The 13,588-nt window shown below is 39.0% G+C and overlaps 1 protein-coding gene across 2 annotated transcripts in view; it reads left to right on the forward strand.

Annotated features, from left to right (window-relative positions):
- The window catches only part of Elp4 (elongator acetyltransferase complex subunit 4), a 205,392-nt gene that overhangs the window by 10,179 nt on the left and 181,625 nt on the right, over nucleotides 1-13,588 (forward strand). For both annotated transcript variants that reach the window (XM_055599350.1, XM_055599359.1), the window contains exon 3: nucleotides 10,840-10,961. In XM_055599350.1, the coding sequence (XP_055455325.1) occupies nucleotides 10,840-10,961 (122 nt within the window). The remainder of the gene's footprint in view (nucleotides 1-10,839; nucleotides 10,962-13,588) is intronic.

The following is a 13,588-nucleotide window of genomic DNA, read 5'->3' on the forward strand; positions in this document are numbered from 1 at the left end:
GGTAGAAACTTTAAAAGACAGAAGAGCCTGGATCAGTATAGTACAAGTTCTAAAAGACCACAGATGCAAACCTGGACAATTTTCCTGTAACTTTCTTCAGTGCCTTATTTAATAGCTATAAATAGTGGAACAGGAGCTACATCCCTTTGTGAAATAATGAAACACCTGTATATGTGGGTTTTCTATAATGAAGTTTCAAAATTATAAATGTGAAGGATCTTACTGAGTATACAATGAAGGCACAGTTACAGAGTTGTTAAAAAACAAAAACAAAACAAAAAATCCCCACTTATTTTATATGATCAGTGTTTCTCATTAAAGCAGGACATTTTGTTTAAAATGTTAAAATCTTGCCAGGTATATACTTTTAATCCAATCACTCTGGAAGCAGAGGCAGGTAGATTCCTGTGGTTTCGGGGCCAGCCTGATCTACACAGTAAATGTCAGAGCACCCTGGTCTACAAAACAAATTACAGATCAGCCAGAGCTACGTAGTAAGACCTTGTCTCAACAACAACAAAGATATTTCTGTATAGTGTACTACATACATGTGAATACAAATGTGCATGTGGGAAGTTATACCCCTAGGGGGTTGCTGTGAAAACCTGTGTCAGGTGTCCATTTGATCATCCTCCATATTTTTAAGTGTATTTTTGTTTTATGTGTATGGCTGTTTGTTTGGTGGTGGTGGTGTTGTTGCATGTTTGACTGTGGTGCACAATGTGTATGCAGGGTCTGAGGAAGCCAGAAAAGGTTGTCAGATCCTGTGGGACTGGAATTGCAGAAAGTTGAGGGCATAGGGAATCACACCTTTGAAAAGGGAGCAAGGAGTTTTAACCTGTTAGCTATCTCTTTGGCTCCCCTCCACATTATCTTTTGAGATAGAGTCTCTTAACTGAACTTGAAGCTTACCAATTATTTATGTCCCAATTATTTATCTCTGTCCTATACCTAAACCCACAGAAGTAGGGTTACAGAAGAATATCACTATACCTGGCTTTTGTGTAGGTGCTAAGAATCCCAACCCAGATCTCCCTACACATGTGGCTGGCACTCTATCCTCTGAGCCCTCTCCAGTCATTATGTGAGTTTTGTAAACCATTTTCTCAAGAACTAGATTATTCGTTATTTATCAAGGCAGTTTTATCTGTGACATATACCTGTTCACAAGTGTGGCTTTTCAGAGAAGTTTATTTATAGTTTCAGATGTAGTGTAACTATGGAAACTAGAGCTAGTGAATGTTACTACCAAATCCCAGAAAAGGTCTGTGCTTTCAGAATATTGTAAAGTAGCTAAATAGGAATGTACAAAAGGTCATCCTATGAGGAATAAATAACTTCTCAAAGGTAAACATTTCTTAATATGAACTTGATTCTTTATAACTTTTGTTATTAGGTATTCCATTTCTGTTAAAACAACTGAGAAAATTAACTAATAGGAAGAAAGCTTTGTTTTGTATCATAATTTCAGTGGGTTCAGTGTGAAAACAACTAACTCTTTTGATGTGGGCCTGAAGTGAGGTGGAATACATGGCAGTGAGAGTGTACAGTAGAGAAGCTTGTTCATCCCACTGGGACCAGGAAATGGAAAGGAAGAGTCACAGCACAATATGTCCTGCACACACAGTGACCTGCAGGCTCCACGTCTTGAGTTTTTACCACCTCCCAATAGTCCTTTCAACTGTGGATCTGTCTGTGGAGTAATATGTTAACGATGCCAGAATTGTCATTATTTAATTGCCCTCCAAAGGCTTCATCTATGAACACTGCTACATTTAAGACCAAGCCTATGTATGATATGTGACATTTGAGGAAATGTTTCAAGCCAAAACCATAACGATACTGAAATAGGTTTTGAGATGTTTTGTATTGAAATCTTGTTTTTGAGCATTTGTTACTCAGGTAAATTTACAATAACTTAAAAAGTATCAAAAAAGAAGTGTTAGCAAATAATGGATTTTCATTTGTTCCAGAGATGCTGATTTTATTTTATTTTCTTCCTTCCTTCCTTCCTTCCTTCCTTCCTTCCTTCCTTCCTTCCTTCCTTCCTTCCTTCCTTCTTTCTTTCTTTCTTTCTTTCTTTCTTTCTTTCTTTCTTTCTTTGTTGTTTTGTTTTTTGAGACAGGGTTTCTCTCTGTAGCCTTGCCTGTCATGTCACTTTGTAGACCAGGCTGGCCTTGCTCTCACAGAGATCCACCTGCCTGTGCCTCCCCCGAATTAGAGGTGTGTGCCACCATGCCTGGCTAGATGCTGATTATAAAGATAGATTTTTATAGGAGTTGTCATTAATAAAAATACAAGTTATCTCGGCAAATGTGTAACAGGGCATGTGTTTATCCTCTGGACCCCAAGCTCCTGGAATAATGACTCATGAGACTCAACATATTTTTTTAAAATACCTAGGCCATGTAGCTAGGCTCTTCTCTGCCTAACTCATAGTTTAAAATAATCTATTTATACTAATCTACAGTCTGCCATATGGCTGGTTACCTCTGCTCAGGTACTATGTGTCTGTACTTTTTTATGTCTTCCCAGGCAAATCTCACACCTGGCTTTGTCCCAGAATCTTCTCTCCTACTGGATGTTCCACCTTCTCTTCTACTTTTTCCTACAGGCCATAGTTGATTGTTTGTTTTTAAATTGACGGATGTTGCATCCATACAATACCTAGGATATTCTCTCTACATGAATGTATTGTTTTGTTTTGTTTTAAGTATCCCATATTACTTACATAATTGTACTTGGAGACGTAACTAATGGTATGTTATTGGCCAGTTAGGTACAAGTACAAATGTTTCTCTGTGTAATTATTATAAGTTAGAAGATTCTTAAGTTGAGCCATAGTAAATTGAGGATTTCCTGTAGTTGTAAAAAGTTTTTTTTTAATTATCTATTACTGTATACCAATAATTAAGACAACTTTGGTAGCTTACATGCATTTTTCTGTGGGTCAGAAGTCTGGACACAGCTTCATGGAGAATTCTACAGTAGCTGTAGGCTATGGCTAGATTTTTATTATCTGAGTGTGTGGCTGTGGACAAATAGTTTCCAGGCTCACATCCCTGTCAGTAGCTGTCTAAGCCACAGGACATTTCAAAAGACAGCTTCCAGTTTCCTGAAATCTATCGAGTAAGGATTTCTGTCAGCTTGGTGGATGTTAAAGTCTTAGGAAACAAGTGAGAGCCTATCACGTTTGCTCCATTTCTTTGCTTAGTCATGGTTCTACTGCACTCTCTGAAGATGAAAAAGGTATGAAATACCAGGAAACAGGAATCATGGGAATCACCTCATGGAAGACCCATTTCACACTTTTCATAATTTTAATTCAATATTTCTTATAATAGAAAAAAATGAGTGCTTGCAGAATTTTGTTATGAAATATCAGAATGTTATATGTTGTCTTCAGCCCATTTGCATTTGTTGAGCTAGATTTTTCTTGTAGATCATAAAGCTTGAGGATTCTTTTTATGCAGTTCTTGGGAGGCTACCTACCTCACTGACCAGGTTGTGCTTATTTATTTTTGTGTAGTCGATGGCTGTCTTTGTGTTACAAAGGTATTGAACAGTTGCAGCAGTGAGCATGTGTTCCGCAAGCTCAAATATTTACTTTCTGGTTTTGTTTGTTTGTCTTAGAAAGAAGCTTTTTTATATTCCTAATTTCTTTTATCATCACCATGCAGTGATTAGGCAGTGATTAGAAATCTGGAATTCAACCCTTTATTAGTTTAAAGTAGAAGTTGGTAGCACAGGACACAGCAACACACAACATATGTATCACATGTAAATGTCATTGCAGATGTAAGAGGTAGGTAAAAAACTTAAAGTTTAAGTACAGATTGAAAGATAAAGGAAAAACTGCACACCTGATAAACAGTATTGACACTAAGAGGACATCATTGCTTACATACAGGCCCTCCTGAAGTAGAAAGTGCATTCTTGGGACTAGTCAGAGTTCAGCTTCATCCTGAGTTTCCTGCTTTGGTTTATAGTACTAAAACCATAAAACTTCAGAATGTTCCTGCCATCCTCCAAAACTATACTTTTCACCAAGCAGATGACTCCTGGGATTTCTGCTTTCTTGTTCTCTCTGTCCATGTCTAAAGATTTGCTCTTGACATCTCCAAAGTACTTTTCTCTTCACATAAACATTAAATCATGATAGTTTTTACCTTTTAAATATTTTTTAACTCTTTTTACTTTCTATTTTTACTTCCATTTCTCTAATTTTGGCTATAATTGACAGTTTCTGATGAAGTTACCGTAAGTTCTTAAGGTGTCTCTATATTTAGTGTTTCCTTTTGACCCCTTGCTATTTTCTTTCCATAATTAACTAACAATATAAAAACTTCAACATGATAGTCCTGGCTGGCCTAGTACTATCTGTGTTCTGTATCAACACAGGATCCATGCTCTTTAAATTAAGACTAAGGAATGTAAATATGGCTCAGTGGTAAAGTACTGCCTAACAGGTCTTGGATTTAGTCCATATAGATTCCATCCGTGTGTGTGTTTGTGTGTGTGTGTGTGTGTGTGTGTCCATTCAGCCATGCCGTCTTTCTCATGCTTTGTGTTTGTCACTGAGAGCTTTTAATTCCACCAAAGTACCAGTCTCTTTTTCTTTCCTTTCTCTTCCAGGTTCTAGAAAATCTTTTGTAACTGTTTTTTGTTTTGTTTTTTTGTTTTTGTTTTTGTTTTTTTTTTCATTCCTCTCCTCTTTAACTAGGTGTTCTTCCTATCTAATTATATAGTTCTTTAATATTTACTTACCTGATCATGATCATTTAACCTTTTTAGTTAAATCAAGCTCTGTTATGATGGGAAGTATTTAGAAACAATGGATGAATGAATGAGTTGAAAGCCTTGCAAAAAAACTTATGGTGGTAGATGTAAGTAATAATGGGAAAAATAAGCAACCCTGAGGTGTTTGAATAATTAGGTTAGAGATAACTTTGAATGAAACTTTAGAAGAATAAGTAGACTTAGTTCTCAAAGTCTCATATGTATCCGATAACATCAGCTGTCGTCTAATTTTAAAGTCTTCACAGTCTACACAAAACGTAATACTTTGAAAGTTCTTAACTGTAAACTAAAGAACAAGTTATATACTTCCAATGTATGATGGTACAGAGAAAACATTTCCTGTTTTTAAATGGAAGAACTGAGGCATTAAAAACAAAGCAGGAAAAACTTCAAATTCTACAGCTTATGTTCAGCATTTAGGGTGCATAATGTAATTGGCTGATTTCCAAAAGGGTTTGTATAGTCCCAACACTCTTAACTATGCCACCTCAGCACACAAATTCTCCCTTAATCTTAATCAACTTTCACCCATATCCATAGTTCTCCTTGGACAGCATTCCACAATCCTGGCATCTCTAATATCTCCAGGTCTTAACTGCAACTGAAACTTTACCTTCACAGCTTCAGCCAGGTCTCTGTCCCTGCCTCTCAGTTTATATCCTTAGCTGTTTCTCCATGACCCCCCGTCTTCCTTTTATGCCTCCAAAACCAGTACTATGTGGATGATGCTTACAGCGTTGCCAGTTGTGCTGCTCGTCTACACCTTCAACCATGCCAGTGCCAGTTTCTCTGGACCTCGCCTAAGGAAACACTTCCCTATTATACTGTTGCAACACATGAGGGTTCGCATCTGTGATACTGGTCTCTTTAACAATTACAGCCACTTTTTTAGCACTAGCCTGAATATCATTCTGTCTTGATAGTACTTCTGTCAAACAAATTAATCCATTACCTTCAAATGTAACCCTATCCAACTTCTCAGGACACAGGCAAATATAGCCAGATTTTTTAAAGACTTATTTGTTTGTTTGCTTATGGTTTGAGTATTTTGCATGCAGGTGTGTATGTATGTCAAGGATATGCATGCCTGGTGCCCTCAGAAATCAAAAGAGGGTGTTGGATTCCCTGGGACTAGAGTTATAGATGATTGTGCGCTACCATGTGGGTGCTGAGACTCAAACCCAGGTACCCTTCAAGAGTAACAAGCACACTTAAGTACTAAGCCAACTGTCCAGCCCAGGCAGCCAGAGTTAAAGTACCATACAAATGGCCCATATCCCAGGTCCCAGTAGAGTCATGGTTCTCTGAAACCTTTTGAGTCCAACCTTCGCTATTCACATATCTCTTACCATTTTTATCTTCCAAACTCTCACAAGAACAGGCTACTTTGCTCTACTCACAGCATTCAATGTTTTTCTAGCCCAAAGTTCTAATGTCTTCCACATTTCCTTTCAAAAACAATTCCCAAGGTTTAAAAACCACATGATCAGATTAGCACAGCAACACCTCCATTCTCTATTCCAATTTCTGCCCTCCTTTCATTTCCATATTTTAAAAAGATTGTTTTTACTATTTTCAATTACATTTATGTGTGTAGGGTACATATGAGTGCAGGTTCCTGTGGAGAACAGAAACGTTGGATGTTTCCCTGAATTGGAGTTCAAGAGTTGAAGTTCAAGTTTTTTCCAACCCACTGCTTTAACTTTTCTTTGCAGTGGTCAGTATAGCACAATGGTTGGAAACACCTATTTTTGCATTGTTTGGAAAACCGGGCCCCAGTGTTGTTTAAGTATTCTTTGATGAATCAGTTTCTATTTCTGTACCATGTTTCTTCTTTTATAATATTAACAGGAGGAAATAAAAGCCCAATGTTCTTAAAACATGGTGGGAGAGGGGGTTAAGTAGTTGAAGAGACAGCAGTGAGCTGTCAGATATAGGCTCTGAAAATTTAACAGGTCCTCTATAAGAGCATTGTATGCTCTTAACTGCTAAGCCATCTATCCATCCCCTTATTAGGCCTTGGTGTGATAAAATACCCTGATACACAAGCAAAAACAAATAAAACAAACAAACAAACAAACAAAAAACAGTAGTAGGAGTTTCTTTTGGCTCATAGTTATGGGTTACAGTGAATCATAGCAAGAAAACCACAGCAGCAGAGTCTTAAGGATACTCACTTATAAGTGGATATTAGATACATAATATGGGATAAACAGACTAAAATCTGTACAGCTAAAGAAGCTAATCAAGAAGGAGAACCCTGGGTAAATTGATCAATCATTCAAAAAGGCAAACAGGATGGACATAGGAAGAGGGAAAAAACAAGGAACAGGACAGGAGCCCCACAGAGAGACTCTGAAAGAATCTACCCAGCAGAGTATCAAGGCAGATGCTGAGACTCACAGCCAAACTTTGGGCAGAGTGCAGGGAATCTTATGAAAGAAGGGGGAGATAGAAAGACCTGGAGGGGACAGGAGCTCTACAAGGAAAGCAACAGAACCAAGAAATCAGGGCCCAGGGGTTTTTTTCTGAGACTGATACTCCAACCAAGGACCATGCATGGAGATTACCTAGAACCCCCGCACAGATGTAGCCCATGGAAGCTCAGTATCCAAGTGGGTACCCTAGTAATGGGAACAGGGACTGTCTCTGATTTAGCGGCTGGCTCTTTGACACCCCCCCCCCGCCTTGGGGGAGCAGCCTTACCAGCCACAGAGAAAGACAAAGCAGCCAGTCCTGATGAGACCTGATAGGCTAGGGTCAGAGGGAAGAGAAGGAGGACCTCCCCTATCAGTGGACTTGAGGGGCATAGGAGGAGATAAAAGAGGGAGAATGGGGTTGGGAGTGGATGAAGGAGAGGGAGCTACAGCTGGAATACAAAGTAAATAAACTAATTAATAAAAAAAAATAAATTTTTAAAACAGGAGGCTTTTCATCTCACATCATAATCAGGAACAGGAGGAAATCCATTCATGCTCAACTCTTCACTTTTATACAGTCCAAGACCCCAAACTCCAGAATGGTGCCGCCCAAAATGAGCTGGCTTTCCTACCTCAGTTAACATAAGCAGGGAAATCCTCCATTGACACACCCATGGGCCAGCCTATTTTACACAGCCCCTCAGGTCAGGGGATTCTACATTATGTCAAGTTGACTCTAAAACTAATTCACAGCTGCCGTACCCAGACAGGAATATTTAGATATCTTGCAAAGCAGACAAGCAGAAACTAATAACTGACTGGGAAAAATCTAGTTGGAATGTTGGAGCAGATGACTGGAAATTTCATATTGTGGGGAAAAAAAAGGATATCCTGTTTCTCTTACCCACAAGGCTTTATTCTACTTTATGGACATAAAGCACAGGCATGGTTCTATGTCTTCAATATAGCCTACCAGATATTTATGGCAGCTATATTGTTTCTTGGAACTCTTTTCCTTCATGCTAAATATTCCATTTATCTCCTCACATACTTCCAGCTCCCCCCTTCATCTCAGTCACTGTCTTTGAAGAGCCTTAATTTGTGTGGGTCGCCATACTAACACTGTCATCTTTGTGTGTCCTTATGTACAATGGAACCTAAGAGTAGAAGAGTTTTTCAGGCTAATTGCATTTGGGTTTTTGGCAGTTTCACCTCATTGTCTTTGTACTTGCCCAGCATTATGGGACATCAAGTCTCAGCGAGATGTGGCTGCCCCCAAACCAGCGAGGAACAGCTCGGAGAGACACAAGCCTGGGGTTTTTAATGGAAAAAGCACAGGAAGCATGGAGGTTGCAAGCTTGGCAACACTGGATTGGGTAGGGTAGCTGAGTTTTAAAATGATCCCTTCATTTTAGGCGCCAAGTCCAGTTAGTCCCGCCCCCTGGTTGCCAGGCAACGTTATCTTGTACTGAAGATCTGGACACTCCTCTAAAGTGGGGTGGAGACCTTTGGCATTCCTTTGCAACAGGATGGGTCTTGTCTCAATTCATTAGCTCCTCCTTTCATCCTGCTGTCTGGAAAAGTACTAGGAGAACTTAGTTTAACATGGGGTATAGAATTCATAAAGAAACCTGTAAAGCTAGCCTGTTCCTTTCAGATGCATATTCATAGTGCATTAGGCTGGGGTCCACAAGGACATTTTATACAAGCCCATATGTATTTTGAAAATATTGCCCATACCCTTCTACTCTCCTTCTTTTGCCTCCTCTCCATCTCCTTCATTCCCTTAGACAATTGGCACTTCTACTTTCATGTCATATGTACATGCATGATTTTATATATCTATATAAATTCTAGGATCCATAAGTTAGACAAAACATAATCTTTGTTTTACTGAAAGTAGCATAATTACTAAGTATGATCATCTCTAGGTGCATCTATTTTCCTTCAAGTGGCATCATTTTGTTCTTTGTGCCTGATTAAATCACACTGTTATTAGATCACATTTTCTTTATCTGTTCCTCAGTTGACAGACTGCTAACTGGCTCCCTAACTTAGATCTTGTGAATATTGTTGAAAAAAAAAACAGTGATGAATAAGTTTTTCTGTTTTGTGTCTATCAGTTATGGAAAAGTAGAATAGTTGGGCCAGATTAATAGGCATAGGCAAACTTGCTCTATTTTAGTTGTTGAGGAACCTCTATACTGGCTAAAGTACCTTATATTCCCACCAGCAGTGAATAAAGGCTCCCAATTCTCCACATCCTCACCAGAACTGATCTTGTTTCTTTGCATAATAATGCTCTAGTCTGGATGGAATGAGATGAAGTCTCAGTGTGGTTCATTTGCATTTCTCTGAGGGTTCTTGGTGTTTTTTTTTTTTTTTTTTTGTTTTTTTCCAGAGGATTATTGGCCATTGCTTCCTCATCATTTTAGAACTATCTGTTCATTTAATTAACCTATTCATAGGTGGGGTTGTTTGATTTCTTGCTTTGTGTTTTAGTGCTTGCTTAGCTGTGTAATTGGTGAAGATTTTCTCTCAGTCTGTAGCCTGTACCAAATCTTTTAAATTTTATTCCTCAATTGTTGATATTTCCTGAGTGACTAAAATCCTTCCAGAGTTTTTGCCTATGCCTCAAAAGTTTAACTTTATTAGTTGAGTTTACCCAAGAAATTTTATTATTTGTGTGTTTATGTCTCCATGTGTGTCTGTGTGTGTGTGTGTGTGTGTGTGTGTGGTTTTTGCACCTGTGCATGTTTGCATGCGTGTGCAGGTGGGAGCACATGTGAGTGTGTCTGTGGAGGCTGGCAGTCAACACTGGGTGTCTTTATTTAACACTCTTCATCTTGTGTTTTGGCACTGCACTCTTGCTGAACCCAGAACTCAACAGTTCATCTAGAGTAGCTGGCCAAGCCCAGGAATCACCTGTTTCTGCCTCCAGGATTACAGGCACATGCCGCCACATCCATTTTTAACATGGATGCCAGGGATCTAAACTCGGATCCTCATGCTTGTGCTTTGTATTTAGATTAATTTAGTTTTTATTTTCTCACAGTTAGATTTATGTAAAGCATTTTCTATTTTCCTTTTTAATTGGTAATCTAAATTGCTAATTTTCTCATATAGATTTTATTGGTTTGTTTGTTTTTTGAGACAGGGTAGCACCATGTAGCCATGGCTGGAACTCATAATGTAAACCAGGATGGCCTTGAACTTGTAGAGATTCATCTCTCTCTGCCTCCAGAGTGCTGGGTTTAAGCACTCTAGTTTCATAATTTCTTTGTTTTTAATTGCTGAGTAGTATTCCATTGTGTAAATGTGCCTCAATTTCTGTATCCATTCTTTGGTTGAGGGACATCTGGGTTATTTACAGATTCTAGCTATTACAAAGAAAGCTGCTATGAACATGGTTTAGCAAATGTCCTTGTTGTATAGTGGAGCACCTTTTGGTTATATGCCCAGGAATGGTACAGCTGGGTCTTAAGGTAAAACTATTCCAAATTTTCTGAGAAAGCACCAGATTGATTTCCAGAGACCTGTTTTAAAGAGTAAATATGTAAAAGATATGTATAATTATACTGAAATTCTAATGTATTTTTAATTTTTTTTTTTTTTACAGAAGAGGATAAATATAATATTTATTCACCTTTGCTCTTCAAGTATTTCCTGGCAGAAGGAATCGTCAGCGGGCATACTCTACTGGTTGCATCTGCCAAAGAAAATCCTGCTGACATTTTACAGGTATAGAGTATAGAACTTCAACGTATGTTCTCAATGCTTCATGAAATATTTACATACAAACAAGACATGTAGTTACAAATTATAATTAAATACATTAAGGGGAGGTTTTTGTTTTTGAGCCAGGGTTTAACTCTAGATCCTTGCTGGCTTCAGACTCACAGCAGACCTCCTGCTTGAGCATCTGCAGTTCTAGGAGTACAGGCCTGACTCTTCTTGATGGTTTGCTTTGGTTTGCTTTGGTTTGATTCTGGTCTTATTCAGGAACCCAAGTTAGATTTGAGCTTAGAATTCTCCTTCCCATCTATTTGAGCTCTGGGATTGCAGGTACTCCTTACCACGTCAGCCTCTATATGTTTGTTTGTTTTATCTAAATTAAAAACACCAATTTCAACAGGTTTTTGTTTTAAATTAATATTATTAAAGAGTTTTCTTTTAATCAGAAGTAAAAGAATATTAATAAACTATTTAAAACATAATACAAATATAATTGGATCAGACATGATAGCAAACATTTTTGCTATTAGGTTTAATAGCAAAAAAAAACCCTCTTAGTTTATATTGTTCATTGAAGACATACTCTAATCATTTACTTCTAATTAATTTTCTCAGTTGGGCAAAACTCATTTTTTTGAATTTGATCTGTTACTATGTTCAGACCAATTTCCTAGAGCCACGATTTGCTTACCTGCTTCCACAATATCAAGTAACTGTTACTTGTAAGAATTCTGCAAAATGATGTCAGCATATTCATTTTCACTTTTTAGATGAAAATGTAAGAAATAAGTACCATGTGGTAAAGCAAAGAATAAAAATAATTTTTTTATTACATTCTTTTTAGTGCTTTATGTTGCTTGGTTGATTTTTGTTTATTTGAGACACTTGCCTCTGTTTCCCAAGTGCTAGGATTAAAGATGTACACTACTACACATGGCCCTGCTTTATGATTTTACTTAACCTATGCAAAAATTACCTGGTTCCAAGTCATTAAAATATTCGGCTTTTTTGATTTTAAAGTTCATTTTTAAATTTTTTCTTTTTTCTTTTTTTATTTTTCTATAATTATTTTTTATATTAATCACAGGTTATTTACTTTGTATCCCAGCAGTAGCCCCCTTTCTCAATCCCTCCTCTCCCAATCCCGCCCTCCCACCCTCATCTCCTCCCTGCCCCTTTCCAAATCCATTGATAGGGGAAGTCCTCCTCCCCTTGCATCTGACCTTAGCTTATCAAATATCTTCAAGACTGGCTGCAATGTCCTCCTCCTCCTCCTCCTCCTCCTCCTCCTCCTCCCCCTCCTCCTCCCCCCCCCCCCCCCCCTCCCCCACCTCCCCCTCCCCCCCCCCCCCCCCTCCTCCTCCCCCTCCTCCTCCTCCTCCTCCTCCTCCTCCTCCTCCTCCTCCTCCTCCTCCTAGCAAGGCTGTTCCTCCCTCAGGGTCAGGAGGTCAAAGAGCCAGCCATTGAGTTCATGTCAGAAATAGTCCCTGTTCCCCTTAATAGGATGCCCACTTGGATACTGAGCCACCATGGGCTACATCTAGGTTATATCCATACATGGTCTTTGTTTGGAGAAACAATATCATAAAAGACCCCTGTGCCCTGATATATTTGGTCCTTGTGGAGCTCTTGTCCTCTCCAGGTCATAATAACTCCCCCTTCTTTCATATGATTCCCTGCACTCTGCCAAAGGTTTGGTTATGAGTCTCAGCATCTGCTTTGATACACTTCTAGGTAGTCTTTCAGAGGCCCTCTGTGGTAGGCTCCTGTCCTATTACTTGTTTTCTCTTACTGCCAATGTCCATCCCATTTGTCTTTCTAAATAAGGATTGATCATCTTACCCATGGTCCTCTTTCTTGTTTATCTTCTTTAGGTGTACATATTTATGTGAATTTACTCATTTCGTATCCCAGCTGTAGCCCCCTCCCTCATCTCCTCCCAATTCCGCCCACATTTCTACTTCTCCGGTGCCCCTTTCCCAGACCACTGATAGGGGAGGTCCTCTGACCCTAGCATATCAGGTCTCACAGGTCTGTCTGCATTGTCTTCCTCTGTGGCCTGGTAAGGCTGCTCCCTCCTAAGGGGGAGGTGATCAAAGAGCAGGCCAATCAGTTCATGTCAGAGAAAGTCCCTGTTCCCATTAATATGGAACTCACTTGGACACTGAACTGCTATGTGCTACATTTGTGTAGGGGTTCTAGGTTAACTCCATGAATGATCCTTGTTTGGAGTATCAGTCTCAGAAAAGAAACCTGTGTCCAGATTTTTTGGTTCTGTTGATTTCCTTGTGGAGCTCCTATCCTCTCCAGATGTTACTGTCTCCCCCTTCTTTCATAAGATTCCCTGCATTTTACCCGAACTTTAGCTATAAGTCTCAGCATCTGCTCTGATACCCTGCAGGGTAGAGCCTTCCAGAGGCCCTCTGTGGTAGGCTCCTGTCCTGTTCCCTGTTTTCTCCCTCTTCTGATGTCCATCCTCTTTGCCTTTTTTGAATGGGGATTGAACATCTTAGCCAGAGTTGTCCTTGTTGATTAGTTTCTTTGGTGTACAAATTTTAGTATGTTGAACCTAAAGATGCTCAAGTATACAACAAGGACATCTGCTCAGCCATGTCTGTAGCAGCTTTATTTGT

The sequence above is a fragment of the Psammomys obesus genome, unplaced genomic scaffold (genome assembly GCF_907164565.1).
Source record: "Psammomys obesus unplaced genomic scaffold, mPsaObe1.curated_primary_1811, whole genome shotgun sequence".
NCBI lineage: Eukaryota > Metazoa > Chordata > Mammalia > Rodentia > Muridae > Psammomys > Psammomys obesus.